Raw genomic sequence first — 15,923 nt, forward strand, 5'->3', positions numbered from 1 at the left:
CAATTTACTCACCCCCAAACTAATTGCTACAATTCTTCCCTTTGAGTTTCATTCCTGTCATTTTTAGATGAAAATATCCTAGGGAATGATATCAGACACTTAATAAGGGACTCTGGTATATTTAGATACTATAAAGGACAAATCAAGCCAACAGGTATTTATTATGTGTTTACTAGGTACCAGGTACTGTATTAATTGTTGGTGATACGAAGAAAGGTAAAAGATAGTCTCTGCTCTTAGGGAACTCACAGTCAAATGGGGGAAACAACATGCAATTATATACAAGCAAGACATACATAGGATAAATTAGAGATAACATTAAAAAAACACTAATAGTTTTTTTTTGTGATGTGAAATTTTGTCGAAAGATACATAAAAAAGTCACATATAATATTTATTAAAACACATTGTCTCTTTTGTAAATTAAAAAAAAAGAACTTCTAACGATTGAAAAATAAACATCCAGTGGTTGAGTTTATTTAGTCTACTCATTTTTTTCAGTTGATATACTGGTTTTCTTTCAACAACATATCATATTTACTATTTATTATAGTAGACAGGAGAAATATATACTTATAGCTGCATTAACCATGACTCCAGTTGTATGGGTCTCATAACTTTAAAATCAGTTTATGAAGAACACTCAAATAGACCTTGATCACAGACCATAGCAATATCTTTGAGTAGCATGGTTGGAAACTTTCCAGCTGGTTTTATATTAAACAGAGGAAAAGAGGGTACTCCAGCATATTTTAGGGTCATCTTACCCTGTCACCATTTCTTACTACATTCTCTGCCTCCCAAGTCTCTCTCTCAAATCAATGTTATACGTTGCGGTTATTGTCAATTTCCTTGTATTCTTTTGAGACCACATCATTCCTTTCATTACATCACTAATGACAAATTTAATTCCAGTAATACACAGGCTACCATTGGCATCACTTTTCCCTTCCAAATTTCTTGCCATCTTGCCCTCTTAAATGTTTTCAGTGTTCCTTTCAACATTTTTCCATTGCTTTATCCATTGATGGAAACCATTCCTCGTAGATTCTTACAAAGTTAGAGCTAGAGGAGATTACCTAGGCTACTCCTCTCCTCTGTTTTACAGATGTGAAGAAAGAAGCTGATTGGGGATTAGTAACTTCTTCAAGACAGTAGCACTTGCTCACATAGAGTCAGGACTAGACACCAGATCCTTAGATTTCTGCTGTGAGAATCCTTTCATTCCTCTGTTGAAGCAATCTCCCCCGCCCCCCCCCCCCCATACACAATAGGGAAAGGCAGCTTCTTTGGGTAGCAAGAATGTTGGATTTGGAGTCAGAAGATATAAATTCCAGTCTTAGCTTTGCCACTTACACTCATTACTCCTTTTGTCTTCTCAATTAGAATTCAACTACAGTCATAACAGAGTATGATAGTAACTGATAATAGTAACTTATCCTATTTGTAACTTTTTACCTTAGAAGATATCCTGAAAATCTCTGTGGCTTGGTGGACACAGCATGGGAACTGGGGTCAGAGGATGTGGGTTCAAATGGAGGCTGTGCTACTTACTAAGAGCCTGGGCAAGTCACTTCATCTTGCGGGCTCTCAATTTTCTCAACTGTAAAATGGGGAGAATGTACTAAACAAGGCCTAGGTGTCTTTCTGTTACCAAATTCTAATACATTCTCTTTCAAAGACTCCCTCAGGTCCTGCCAACCAATTAGTAACCAAAAACAGTGAGTAAAATAGCCCTCAGAAACTCTGGCTTTTGCTACTGGTTATTTTTAATTTGAAAGGACAGATTTAGGTTATACGTAAGTTCTCCTTTTTCATTTATGTCTGTGTCAAGCTATTGTGATATTGAGCTTAAATTAGATAAGGTATGTAAAAGAAAAGAATGCACGGGACTGTGAGTTCATTTGGAAGCAAGAAAGTAAGCATTTACTAAGCACCTACTATGTACCAAATATTGTCTTTAGAATTATTGTCTCATTTGATCCTCACAACAATTCTTGGAGGTAGGTGCTAGCAATCTCTCCATTTTATAGTTCAGGAAATGGAGGCAAACAGAAGGTAAGTGGCCTGTCAAAAGTCATACAGCTATTAAGTGTCTAAAGCTGGATTTGAATGCAGGTGTTCTTGACTCTAAGTTTTGTGCTGTATCCACTGTACTACCCTAGCTGCCTTAATAGGAACTCTCAGATGTTCTAAATCACTATTGATTAGAGAAATGGAAATTAAAACAACTCTGAGGTACTGCCTCATACTTGTCAGATTGGTTAACACAACAGAAAAGAAAAAAATGATAAATGCGAGAGGCGATGTGGAAAAATAGGTACACGAGTTGTGAACTGGTCCAACAGTTGTGGAGAACAATTTGGAACTATGCCCAAAGGACTATAAAACTGTGTATACCCTCTGACCCAGCAACACCATCACTCAGTCTGTCCCAAAGAGATCAAAGAAAAGGGAAAAGGACCTACATGCACAAAAAATGTTTATAGCAGCTCTCTTTGTGGTGGTAAAGAACTGAAAATTGAGGAGATATCCATCAGTTGGGGAATGGCTGAACAAGCTGTGGTATATCATAGTGATGGGATACCATTGTGCAATAAGAAATGACAAGCAGGATAGTTTCAGAACAACCCCGGAAATACTGAAATCAACTGATGCAAAGTGAAGTGAGGAGAAGCAGGAGAACATTGAACACAGTAAGCAAGATGTTTATAATCATTATGTCAGGAAAGGTCCAAGTCATGCTTCATTTTATTTTTGACTCTTCCAGTTTTTCTCTTTCCTCACCAACAATTCTGCCCCTAATACCCTTTCCTACTTTTTCTCCCACTTCCAGTTCTGATCAAATCACTGTGCCATGCTCTTTCTGGTTGTTGTTTAGACATTTTTCAGTCATGTCTGACTCTTTACGACCCCCCCCCCTTTTTTTTGGGCAAAGATATTGGAGTGGTTTGCATTTCCTTCTCCAGTCCATTTTACAGATGAGGAAATTGAGACAGACAGGGATAAGTGACTTGCCCAGGGTCACACAGATAGTAAGTATATGAGGCTGGATTTGAACTCAGGAGGAGAAGTTTTCCTGAATAGCCTAAAACTAAGAAGAGGCACAGTGGTATGGAGGAGGGGGGGAAGCACTGACTTTACAGCCAGAGGTTCTGACTTCAAATTCCAGCTCTCATATTTTCTCACTGAGTGAAATTGGGCAAGTTAATTAATCTCTTTAGGTCTCAATTTCCTCACTTGTAAAATGGGGGGTAGGAGGATTACAGCAGATAATCTCTGGAATCTGTTCCAGTTGTGAATCTACAAACCTCTCTCAAATAACAGAAGAGTATGGTCTATGGCATGGCTAACACAGAACCAAGCTAATTGTCCTAGCTCAGCGACCTTGGCATTGCTATGACAAAAGTGTAAACAGCAGCCTTTACCAACCGTAGTCCCATAACATGCAAACCAATGCAAGAGTATCTCCTGAATATAAAGGCCATGGAACTCATAGTCAGTTAAATTGCACTGGTTTAGTGCCTTAGGATTATCTATTTAAATGTCACCCAGACAGAACTTTAGGAAGGAAAAATGGATTCCTTCATTCTACCTTAAAATAGGTTAGAGTTTAAAAGCGTGGAGATGACAGAGGAAATTAAGACAAATGAATACTCCTCTAGGTAAGAAGTTGAGGTCGTTATATTTACTAGGAAGCTCCCAGATACCATTTTTTTGGAGGGGGCGGGGTAATTGGGGGTTAAGTGAGTTGCCCAGAGTCACACAGCTAGTGAGTGTTATGTGTCTGAGGCTAGATTTGAACTCAAGTCCTTTTGATTCCAGGGCCGGTGCTCTATCTACTGTGTCACCTCGCCGCCTTCCCCCCTCCCCCCAGCCCCGATACCAAATTTTCAAAGATGGATCCAACTTCTCTGGGGAAAATCAACTGTTATTTGGTCAGTACCTAACTGATTGGCATTTTCTTTCCTTTAATGAGAAGCTTGTTTAGAAGTCTCATTATAATTTACCAAGCAGAGTCTTAACATTTAAGATGGAGGTGTATATGCATAAAATAAACATGAAGAAAAAGAACTTCCATTTGCTAAGCTCAGGTTCCAGTGTTGTAATTAAAGGAAAAAAAAGAATATCTGAGCCAAAGAGAATGGATACAATGCCAAAGAGTAACCTTAAACATCAATCTTAGGAGTTTTTAATAATACATTTTTAATTTAATCATCATAAATCCTGAATTAATGTGTCTATTTTTTCAGGCAAAGTCCATTTTTCTTTGACAAGTAGTTAAATATACAGTATAAAGAAAGTAGTGTCCTGACAGTAACTTAAAACTAACCTAAACTATCACTTTTTACCCCACTTCCTCCATACCCTAATTCTTTTTGTGATCACATGTGAAAAAGATACAGTTAACAAGTGATTATATAATAACTGCATCCATTTTTTTTTTTTACCTTGGGAAGAATACTAGATTTGGAATCAGACCTGGTTTTAACCTTTACTTTCCCAGGGAAAGTCAACTCACTTTCCTGGGTTTCAGTTTTCACATCTGTAAAATGAGGGGATTGGATGGAATCAATCCCAAGGTCTCTTCTAGCTCCATAAACCCATAACCCTATGACTGAATTATCTGTGCAACCATCATAGTGCCTCCATGCTTATACCCTTATATTAGTAGAAAGAAGGAAGCTCTAGAAACCTTGTGCCTAATCAGGAAACAAAAATCCATCTTAACCATCACAGAGCTAAGTGTTGTATCATAGCACCTCTAAGTACATAAAACAAATCAGTGCCTGAAGTTTTATTCCACAGTTATTTTCTTGGGTTCATTCTGACTTGTACCTATGGTCCTTTACATATACGCAGGAATTTGAGCATTTTTTTTCTGCCCAACATAACTTGTTTAATCGAATCTTGAAAGGACCATAGAGGTCATTTAATTCAATTCCTTCACTTTTAAGTTGAGGAAACTGAGGTACAGATTGGTGAACCGAAGTCACAGATATAGTCTATTGCAGAGCCAGAATCTGAACCCAACTTCTCTGATGACCAATCCAGGGATCTTTCCGTAGTACCATGCTGCCCTATTAAAGAGAATATAAGTGCCACCTTCAAGACACATATGGAGCGTTCATGTGTCTTCTTCAGGAGAAGTAGTAGACATCTGGGCAGTGTAGCTCAGTGGCCAGAGTGTGCAAGAAAAAAGGGTGAGATAATGAGATTCTAGCCCCAACTCTGTCAGTGACTGTGTTACTGTTTTTGCAAGTCCTTTTCTCCACTCTGGATCTCCCTCCTTATTTGTAACATGAAGGTGTTTTTGATCACTTCTAAGATCCATTCCAGCTCTCATAGTCTATGATCCCTTGATACTAGGAGGGGTTCCAATTTTCAGAAAGTAATGATGAAAAAGGTAATTCAAGAGAATATTTGTAAACTTGGTCCCTCCAAGAAAAAGAAATTCAAAGTTGATTGGCAAGTCAAATAACTACATGAAATTTCAATGAAAGATAGTTGTAATAGTCACAATGAAAAAATAAAATAGAGTATGTCAAAAAAAATCTTTCTAGTCTCATTTCAGCACCAGATCGTAAGACATACTGTTTCCTTTACCTCTTTTCAGTTCTGGTTCTACTGACAAAGTACAAGGCTTGAACGATACTCTGGCAATCTTCAAATGGGGACTAAGATTATAGGCTACAAAGTGGGGTAGGGAAATCTGACACCCTGGAGTACCTCGGTGTGGGAACAAAGCAACTTACATTTATTTTAGTGGACAGTTTGAATTTATTATATGTTGCACATAATTTCCTGTCTCATTTCTTTAGTGTTCTTGGAATTTTTGTCAGGATGTCTTACGTTATCACACACTCCTTCCCTCCCTTCGTCCCAATATGTTTTCGCGACAGACTGATTTTACTTAAAGAAAGTCCCACAAAGAAAGGAGAGGAAAGCCCCTAAACACACCCTGGGACAGGGAATGGCTTAAGTTCTGGAAAAAAATCTGAAAAAGCAATGAAGATGAAGATGAAAATGGAAAGTCTGTGAAAATTAATGTAGTGTAGAACCGGTGAACATACCACTTACTTCTCTGCATGTATAGAAGAAAGAACCTGCTTATGAGGTAGACCCAAATAATTCACAGGTGGTGAAACTATTAGAGTTCTGCAATTTCTTGCCTCAGAAGTAGAATAAATCTCCTATATTATAAATGGTGTGTGCTCACACACGTGCTTCTGCTTGCTCTTTTTCTCCCATCTCTTCCCACTCCAGGGCATTAGTACTTTCTGGTTTCACTGTAGCTATTTTGATTATTTTAATAAGAACTTTAGAAAAGGTCCAATTAGATCAGGGGGCATGGACTGCCCTAATCACTGTGCTTAAGGAAACGTAATGTCATAAAAAGGTTTGCTATTTTTTAAGTGTAGTGGAACTTGCTTTGATTGAAGTCAGACAGCATGAAGCCCCAGTTATGGTAGAGTGGATGGAAAACCCCCAGCTATTGGCAACATGTAATGACAGTTCCTGAGATAGCAGAAATCTGACTACAGGAAAGCTGCTCCCTGAAAAGCTGAGCTTAACTCTAAAGCTGCCCATGTACTATAGTGCCAGACCAATAAATGTGTAGCACTAATGAAATGGGAAAAGATCTGTTTTTTAAATAGTTCTTTTCCCTATGTGTATACAAAGGCATTCAGTGACATGACATTCTACCCTCACCCCTCTCCTCCCCCCTTTCTCTCTCTCTCTCTCTTTCTCTCTCTTTAACACACACACACACACACACATACACCCACCTCTCAGTGCTCCCTTCACCCCACCCCTAACCTGGCTATTTTCTATGGTTGCAAAAGTTGCAAGTTAGATAAATATTTGCACAAGCATCCTTGAAGGAAAATTTCCTATCTGTATCAGTGGAGGGAGTTTCCACACTGAGAATTTCTCTACACTGATAAAATCAGAGGTACAGGCCAAATATAGATTGTTCCAAGGTTCAAATGTGCTACGGGCTCTCTCCAAGGTCTCATATTCAGTAGATTAAGCTGACTTTACAAACATCATCTTATTATTCGGGTCAATCTTTGTAAATGAAAGCAAAACAAAACAATGATAATAATAAGACCAAAATACTTGAGAACTGGATAAATGTAAAGTGTCTCTAATCAGAAGTGGAAAATGGAGTTTTTCATCCTTGTTCAATAATGACTACGTGTAACATATGTATATTGCTACACAGTTTGTGAGGAGTCACTTTCAAAAATGACATACTGATAAGAAAATTTGTAAATAGCATCTGTCACAAGTGCAGACAAGCTAATGATAGATTACAAGCTCTGCTGCCTGTGGAACATTCGAAAATAATATTGTTGCCAGAACCTGTCACACAACCTTTCCATCACAGATGAACCTTTTTTTCTGGAAAAAAAAAATTAATGGTAATCAAACAAAACTTGCAAAACAAGCCATATGAAAAATTATCTGATGCACTAGCCAAAAAAAAAACCTAACATGATTGTTTAGGAACAATAGCCCTTAAAGAGGCATATTTTGGTCATGGTCTCTATGTATTCACCTTTATATTTCTTGAAGTGTCTGTGAGGCAATTTCCCTCTCTGTCCCTTAAAAACTTTCTTTAGATTATTTAAACTCTTTAGGTCAGAGTCTTTCTCATTCCTTATTTTTACAAGACTCTGTGTCTTTTTATCTTTTGTCTTCCACCTCTGCTTTATTGGAGTCTCCCAGTACAATGCTTTGGTGCCAGGGCTCAAAATTCTAGCCTGGCCCTGTGACATTCCATTTCTCTCTCCGTGGCTTTGTCTACCTCTTCTTTCTCATTTCCTAGGTCTCCCCATCCCATTCATTCCCAGGATTGCTGGTCTACATGTTTGGAGAGTGAACTCATGCACAAATTTTCCTGTAATCAGAAATAAAAATACAGACAGACATCAGCTCTGCCAAATACTAGTAATAGGCACATTTGCACGTCTGAAGCATGCCCCAAAGTACTTAGCACAGAGTGGACAAATATTCAATACCTCGCAAGCTACAGATACTAAAGAATAATGAAGTTAAAGAGGTAGAATCTAATTTCAGTTTTCCCACATGTAAAATGAGGAGCCGTCTCACTATTAACTGCAGATGATTTACATTCGACAGCCATTGAGTGAGTAGCCATATTGGTAAGGTACTTTGAAAGATTGAAATATGAATATATATTAGCACTTTGTGACATATGTAACCTAGAAAACCATCCAGTGAAAAGTTCAAAACTTCCATCACCTCTAGATTTTGGGGGACAGTACCTGGACTTTTGTGTCTATCTGTGTGGGGAATTTCTAGTGTGGAAACTCCCTCAAGTCTATGTATATGAGTATGTATGTCGTATGGCTTTAGTGATAAGTTAAATGACTCACCTATGGTAATATTACACCTATGTTTCACAGGTAGGACCTTTCTGACTCTAAGGCTAGCCTTCTGTCCATTATGCCACTACCCTCCTCCATTTTCCCATTGGAATTATGACGATGATAATACATTTTGATTTATAGAGGTGCAGAATACTTCACATTTAATTCTTACAACTGCCCTATGAAGTGGGTAACACAAATATCTTATCCTAATTTTATGACAAAGACTTAGAAAATTTTTGACCTATCCACAATCTTACAACATAACAAATATGTTCAAAATCACCTGGCAAATGACTTCTTCTTATTGAGATAAAACTTTATAAATGGAGGGGGGGGGAAACTTGGGCACTAAATTTATGTATGAAGCATGTGATTTTCTAATTTAGAAAATGAAAAATAAAACTTTCATCTTAATTAAACAAGAAATACGTGACTTGTAGAAATAAAAAAGACATTTTCTTTTGGGTCTACTCAAAGAAGGATGGATAGACACATACTACCACATCCTGTGTTGGTGAAAATGTTTGGGGCATTTTAGATGACAATACATCTTTTCCCAGCCAATTTATACTGTTATCTTCCTACCTTTTCACTATACTATTCTCAGTCCCCACAGAGAACACTAAAACATTCTTTGTCAATATTGCACATATGCCCCATCTTATTTATTCAGTTCATCAATTCACATGTTCCATAAGCAGATATGTATTAACAGTGCTTGCCATGGAGTCAAGAGACGTAAGGTTTAATTTCTGGCTCTGACATTCATTAGCTGTGTGATAACTGGTAAGTTACTTCACCTCTTTGAAATTTATTGTCCTTGTTTGTAAAATAGGGCAAAGAGCTGCACTATTATAGCCCAGAACTGTGGTGAGGAAAGTGCTTTGCAAATATTAAAATGTTAGCTATAAATAGATTATATTAATAGACTATGATCTGTTATATAGATTAGAATAATAATCTATTATTATAGAAGATAAGAACACTTAATTTGGAGTTGGACATTCTTTATTTGAAATCTGACCTTGACATTTGGTTGCTGTGCCAATTGGGGGAAATTATCTTATCTCCCTGAGCTTTTGTTTCCTCATCTGTAAAGTGGGGAAAATGACCCTTGCTCTATGAATCCCCAAGGAATTTTTTTTCTTTTTGGTGAGGCAATCGGGGTTAAGTGACTTACCCAGGGTCACACATCCTCCAAAGGATTTTTGAGGAAAATGCTCCCTACCATTTAAAGTGCTAAGAAAATCAATCAATCAACATTTATTAAACTCCTACCACATACCAAGTACTGTGCTAAGTTGCTGGGGATACAAGAGGAATACAACAAAAGACATAAGGTCACCCTGCCCTCAGGCACCTTACGATACAATGGAGCTATTATTATGAAGATAATCTTTCTCTGTGAAAGAAGTAGAAATTAAATTTCTTCTCTTCAAAGAGCCTGCAGTATATTGCAGAAGGAGGAAAATGGTAAACCACCTAGAACGGGGAGAAATATAAGATGACAGGGCAACTATGCACAGAGATTCCTACCAATGAGCACAGGACCAACCATGAGTCCTTTTTGTCTGTACATCTTAGTGGTTGGGGGGCATCCTCTTCACAGGAAGGGGCCTATGAAAGGCTGTAGAACTTTCCAGAGATGTGAAAATAGTACGTACTATCACACCATGGAAACTGGGGTGCTCCTGTCAGCAATATCTCTGGGAAGATGGAACTGTTTTCCTTTGTCCAGGATATACCCTAATCTCAAAGTGAGGGTAGCTGGGGATTCTTGAGTCATTTACTTTTGAGCTCGTGGAAAAGAAGCGGTTGACCGCAACAGCTTACCCCAGTGAACAGGTTTTCCTCTTGCACAGCTGTGTTGGTATATTTCAATTAGGATCCTTGAGGCCTGACATCACCTCTGGTATGCCAGTCCTGAGGCTCCTGTGAGCCAATACTGCCAATCAAGCCAAAATCCAACTGCATCATGTGGTTTTATGATGTAGAGAGAAAATGACATGGAATCACCTCTTAATGCTGAAAATCTCAAGTTGGAAGCCAGCTCCCCTGAGAAGGAAAGTTAATCACAATATGACTGAAAGATCTAGATAATATTTTCCCATGATTATCTCAACACACTCAACCAATGGGTTATATGTGATGGTCAAGGGAGTCTCTTGATTTTAAGAAAGCAGAAATTTCTGGGATATCAGTCTGAAGAGATCACTTCTGGGCCACTCTATCAATCTGCAAGAAGGGAAAAAAAAAAGGTTGTATAGATTGAGGACAGAACAAAGTCATGTTTGAGATATCTTTGGGAGTTGGGTTCTGAGAATGACACCACTCCTTGTACATGAGCCATAGAAATATTAGGTATATGAGAGGTTAGCCAGACAAAGAACAGAGAATGGAGATTTAAAATCATGAAAAGATGGATACTTGAAACCTAAGGGTGGGGGGCAGGGTAGAGAGAAAAGACTTGGAGAACCGTTTCCTCTCTTGATTAAATCAGAAAGAGGAGGGAGTGAATCTTTCACATCCTAAGATCACTCCTGCAAGGAATACAAAGAAGTATCTGCATTTATATATGGCAAGACTAAGACACAAGGAAGAGCAAGTGAATTATTATATGGGCAGCTAAATACTTTAGTGACAGAGAAAGAGGTTGGAAACCTAAAAATCCGTTTTTTCATTGTCACTACAATAATGACCCTTTTTTCAGCTTCCGTTTCCACTGCCTTTTATGCATGTTTATATCTCTATATGCACGCACGCATGTGTTGGCCAGCTCTGGGTGATCCATAATGTCTTTCCTAGGGAAGAATGCCACTTGGCAACAGAATTCTTTTATGAGAACTAGAGACTCTTTCTTTGAGAGATAGAAAGCCACAGAACTAAGTCTTAAATTCCACCCTCCATATTGCACAAAAACAGTCATAGAAGTAAACAGAGGACAGAAGCTGGCCCTGAACAGACTCAGACACTTAAAAAGGCAGCCTGAGAAAATAAAAATCTAGCTGACCAAGTCTAGACAAGAAACTATAGAAAACACATTAAGAAAATAACTTTTTAAATAGATGCTATAGTATGTCCCATAGATGCATGTAAAGTATGCCGTGGGTATAGTTTAAACACAATATAAGCACGTGAATAGAAATAGATGGATTGATGAACAGTTACAGACAGGCAAACACACACACACTCACACAGAGTGAACCTTGCCACGTTCAGCTGTAAATAAGGAATTTAACATTCATTCCACAGGCTAATGGTGCTTATAGCCATCCAAGAAAGATCGACTTAGATAATAACGTAGTAGAGTGCCAGAGAGCCTGAAAGGAATGGGCTATTGTGTTTGACTAGTTTCCATGTATAAATTAGTGCAGAGAAGAAAAAGAAATTCAACAGAAAAACACATGTACTTTATTATAATTCCTAGTGTTACTCCTGCAACCCTCACAATAGCAGGCAAAAGAACTGAAAACCACTGAAAAGAGGTAAAAGGCAAATGCAGATTTGATTAAATGCCTTTCTGACAAGAAGTGGTTTGACTTCAAATTTGGATGAACGCACATGTCAATGGCTGGTCATGGTGTTAGCCCACATTCTCTTCGAGTTAAACAATTGGCTTGGGAGTGGGGGCTAGAGGAGAAGAAAGAGGGAAGAGGATAGGAAGATTTGGAACAGTTTTATCTATTCGATTTTTATTTGAACTGAGCATATAGATTAAATCTTTTGAACTACTGGTTTTTATGTCCAGGGTAGAAAGGGTGTAAGATGTTGGGGTTTTGCACTAAAAAAAATGGACCCCACACTTAAATAAATATGAAAGGCATGCAGGCCTCGTTTTTTTTTCCTCAGGAAAACTGACCCTCTTTGGAAGGATTTTAATTTCAAGTCTCAAAAAATATTGAGATCACAACATTTCCCATTGACAGAATAGTTTATCACCAAGACCTTACTGGAGATATTTAGCCACCACTGAAATGAAGGAGATTCCAGGGTGGAGGCAGGGAATACCACTTGAGACACAGAACATTTTTGCAAGCCAGAAGAAACAGGATTCTTAGGAAAACGTCTCAACAAAAGTGCGTGGACCACAGGCTTTTGCTTTTAAAACACTTGGTTATGCTGCCTTACCATGTATGCTTAAATGGTGAATTGATGCTACTGAATTTTATAATTCTAACTCCAAACTTAACAGTGATTAGGCAAATGGACCACTTTATATTAGACCTATAATTCAATTTTGGCCTCCTACCCATTGTACCTGAATGAGTTGCTATTCAGTAAATGCAAAATTTGTGCAACGATTCCATATGACTCTATTGCTAAAAATGGAAAAAGCCTATGAAATAATAATTCATATTTCTGTAGTCTTTAAGGTTTACAATAGCTCTATGAGGAAGGTGGCTCAGGTATAATTATTTGCATTTTTCAGATGAGGGACCCGAAGACTTAGAGGAGCCAAGGAGCATATCCAAGTTCCCAAAACTAGCAGGTACTGAAACAAGTTATCTCTGTCTTCAGTACTCCCTTTACTATCAAAGTATGAAAGTAATGAAGGAAAGAAAGGGGGGAGCAGATCTGGTCTAAGATATTTTACAGGTCAATACACTTCAGTGCTGATGTTTTCCTTTTTTGGAACTGAATACATTGGCTGATATTTATCATATAATGTTACTTTTCAAGTTCTAAACCTTGGCAATCATAAGCTAGTCAGCTCTCTTCCATCAATAGCTTGCAATTTCATAATCTATTTAAATTTATGTACAAATGAACATTTAACTTTTTTCTTGTGTATATTTATGCTTATTTAAGCTTTTCATATCTCCAATGCTTTTAAATTATGCGAATGGGACTTTTTACATATGTGCCTGATAGCTCATGATATGTTATATACCCTTAAAGATGATGTTTGTAACAAATGGCATATATAGTACATAGCAAAAACACTTTAAGACAATTTATCACTAAGTAGACATTTTTTCCCAAACTATATCAAGAGTGCATTTCTAAAAGAAAGTATTTAAATAAGCTAATATATTACTGGCAATTTGCTTTACAATAAAGAATAATGGAAAAAGTCTCGGAAAAAAATGTGTTTTTTTTTTTAATCACAAAAACTGAGGCTTGCCAAGAACGGACAGGGTAAAACGCAACACATCACATGCATCACAAGTGAGCCTCCTTTACAATTGCCTGTCCAATCCTCTAATCACAAACTATGGAAAGGAGCAAATAATGGCAATTGTATTGCCAACATAATATAAATAGAATGCTTACTAGTTGGCAATCTTCTCCCCCCACTTTTTTTCTATTTCTAGTAGGACAGATCTGAGTTCAGCCTTTACACTCATTGCTGTACTTCTAAAGAAATATCTTTATAGTATTTATATATGATGGTTATTGAGTCACAATGATGCAATTTATTAAAAGGTACAAATCACAAAAGATCAACATAGCAAGTGATTACTGTAGATGAGGAATACTCCTCAAGATGCCCAATTTATTTTGAGTGGCTTACTTTGCTTTTTCCAGGGAACAGGGTAGACATGTGTTGCTAAAGCTTAATTAGAATGAAATAGTCTGGTACTATGAATTCCTCAGGGCCACCTATATTTTGGTTGGGCTTCCATTGGCTTGTTGCTGTTCTGAGGAAGTACTAACATTCCATAAATGTGACAGGGAGGGCTGCAATCACGTTTGCTTGGAATCAGCGTGTGCAAAGTTTGGAATCAAATCTTCAGATGAGGTTTACAAAGCTGCTTGCCCAGAACACTCTGGTTTTAAAAAATGTGCATTGCTATTAATATTTTCAGTGCAGATTTTTTTTGGACAGTAAATGTTCATTTTCTGCCTGTAAAACTAAGTATGAGTCACAACAGAACATGTACTGTGAGTCCAAAATGCAGGCACTATGCAGTGGTGACCAGCTTCCTCTGCAGCATCTATCTTATCAGTTTGATGGTGGAATGTTACTCTAACTACTCCTCCCCCACTCCCCATAAAAAAGTCATCAGTTTTTCATCTGCACAAGTATACCTGAGATCAAAAGGCAGAATCCTTAATTCATAAATACTACCATTAACTTGTATCTATGAATGATTTGCAGTCATGTTTTTATGGGTGATCATCAGAGCTAACTGCACAGTGAATAGCTAGTTTCCTTTTTAACCTGCTTTCTCAATACATGTGCACAGGGAGGGGGGATCATAAAAAAAGCAGAGAAATGACTTTCACAAGCCACAGTGAGTAAAACTCTGGTCAGAACACTACAGTGTATTACCGTTGAGTTCAGAGCGACTGCTATCCAAATTCCAAGCGTGCAAACCATCATTTATACAGTCTATAGCTCACAAGTTTATGCTGTGTTTCCTAAGTTAATCTCATGATATTTTTCTGTACCTGTAACCCATTACAACAAGTCTCCAAGATTTCATTTCACTCAGGAAGGTGAAATTATTGAGGGACTTTTTTTTTTTTAAATCAGTGAGACAGCAAACTTACCTGGCACTTTAAGATGAAAACCTAACGTGCATGCAGCCACATACAACAACAACATCATAACACAACACAACAACATAAGGCAAAGTATATGGTAAGATTTAAGTATTGAAATGAAAAAGACATTTACCAGGAGTAGAAAAGCCAGGAAGAGGAGCGTTGTCACGCCAGGAGTTGCCCAACGGCAGCGTTCCATGCTTGGATCCTTGCCGGAATGTGAATCGGACACTGAATAAGCTGCTAAGTGCTCCTCTGCCTCCTGTCACATCCAGTACTGGTGCTAACACTTCAGTCCTGCCTATCAGCTTCCATCAGCCCTGCTCACATTTCCTGACCAAGTGGTGGGTGGGTGGATGGGTGGGGGGTAAGCTGAATGGAATCTCTCTCGGAGCAGGCAGCCAGCCAATCAGGCTTCTGCTAATCAGACATGCAGAATAACAAAGCCAGGGGTACAGAGAAAGTATAACAGAGAGAAAGAGAGAGAAAAAAGGGGGAAAAGGAAGAAAAAAGAAAGAAGAGAGAAAGCAGCAAATAAAGAAAAGAAGAGCAAAAGATGAAGAATTCCAAAGAAGAAGCAAAGCTCTGGGCTTTTAAAACTAACCTGGATAGTTCTATGGGAGGTATATTTCTATTTGCCTTTTGTTTGTATTTATTCCTGTCATTTGGTAAAGTACAGTAGCTCTTTTTGTGACTGTGTACCGTTCCATTCAGGAGAGAAACTTAATCCCTGTCAATATATAACATGCCATAAAGGGAAAGAATCATAGACAAAAGCCTACTCTTAACATGCTCTTTAAACGTATTCTATGCAACTTTTATTTCTCCTCTATAAAGTTGCTCCTTTTTTTTTCTTTTTGGATGTGGAAAAAGCAGACTGCATGTGATTTAGAACCCACTCCCCCTCCCCCAACTTAAATGCCTGGTAAATGTATGATAATTATTTCAGCTACAGAAGATGGCAGAGTTGTCTTTTTGTATAAACCACAAAAAAAAAAAAATCAACGTGATTTTATGGATTTTCAA

General features: G+C 37.8%; 1 protein-coding gene across 2 annotated transcripts in view; it reads right to left on the reverse strand.

Moving 5' to 3' along the window:
* ADAMTSL1 (ADAMTS like 1) overlaps positions 1-15,096 on the reverse strand; it is a 397,281-nt gene extending 382,185 nt beyond the window's left edge. For both annotated transcript variants that reach the window (XM_027862672.1, XM_027862671.1), the window contains exon 1: positions 15,031-15,096. In XM_027862672.1, the coding sequence (XP_027718473.1) occupies positions 15,031-15,096 (66 nt within the window). The remainder of the gene's footprint in view (positions 1-15,030) is intronic.
* Between the last annotated feature and the right edge of the window lie 827 nt (positions 15,097-15,923).

The sequence above is a fragment of the Vombatus ursinus genome, unplaced genomic scaffold (genome assembly GCF_900497805.2).
Source record: "Vombatus ursinus unplaced genomic scaffold, bare-nosed wombat genome assembly UNPS02014770.1, whole genome shotgun sequence".
NCBI lineage: Eukaryota > Metazoa > Chordata > Mammalia > Diprotodontia > Vombatidae > Vombatus > Vombatus ursinus.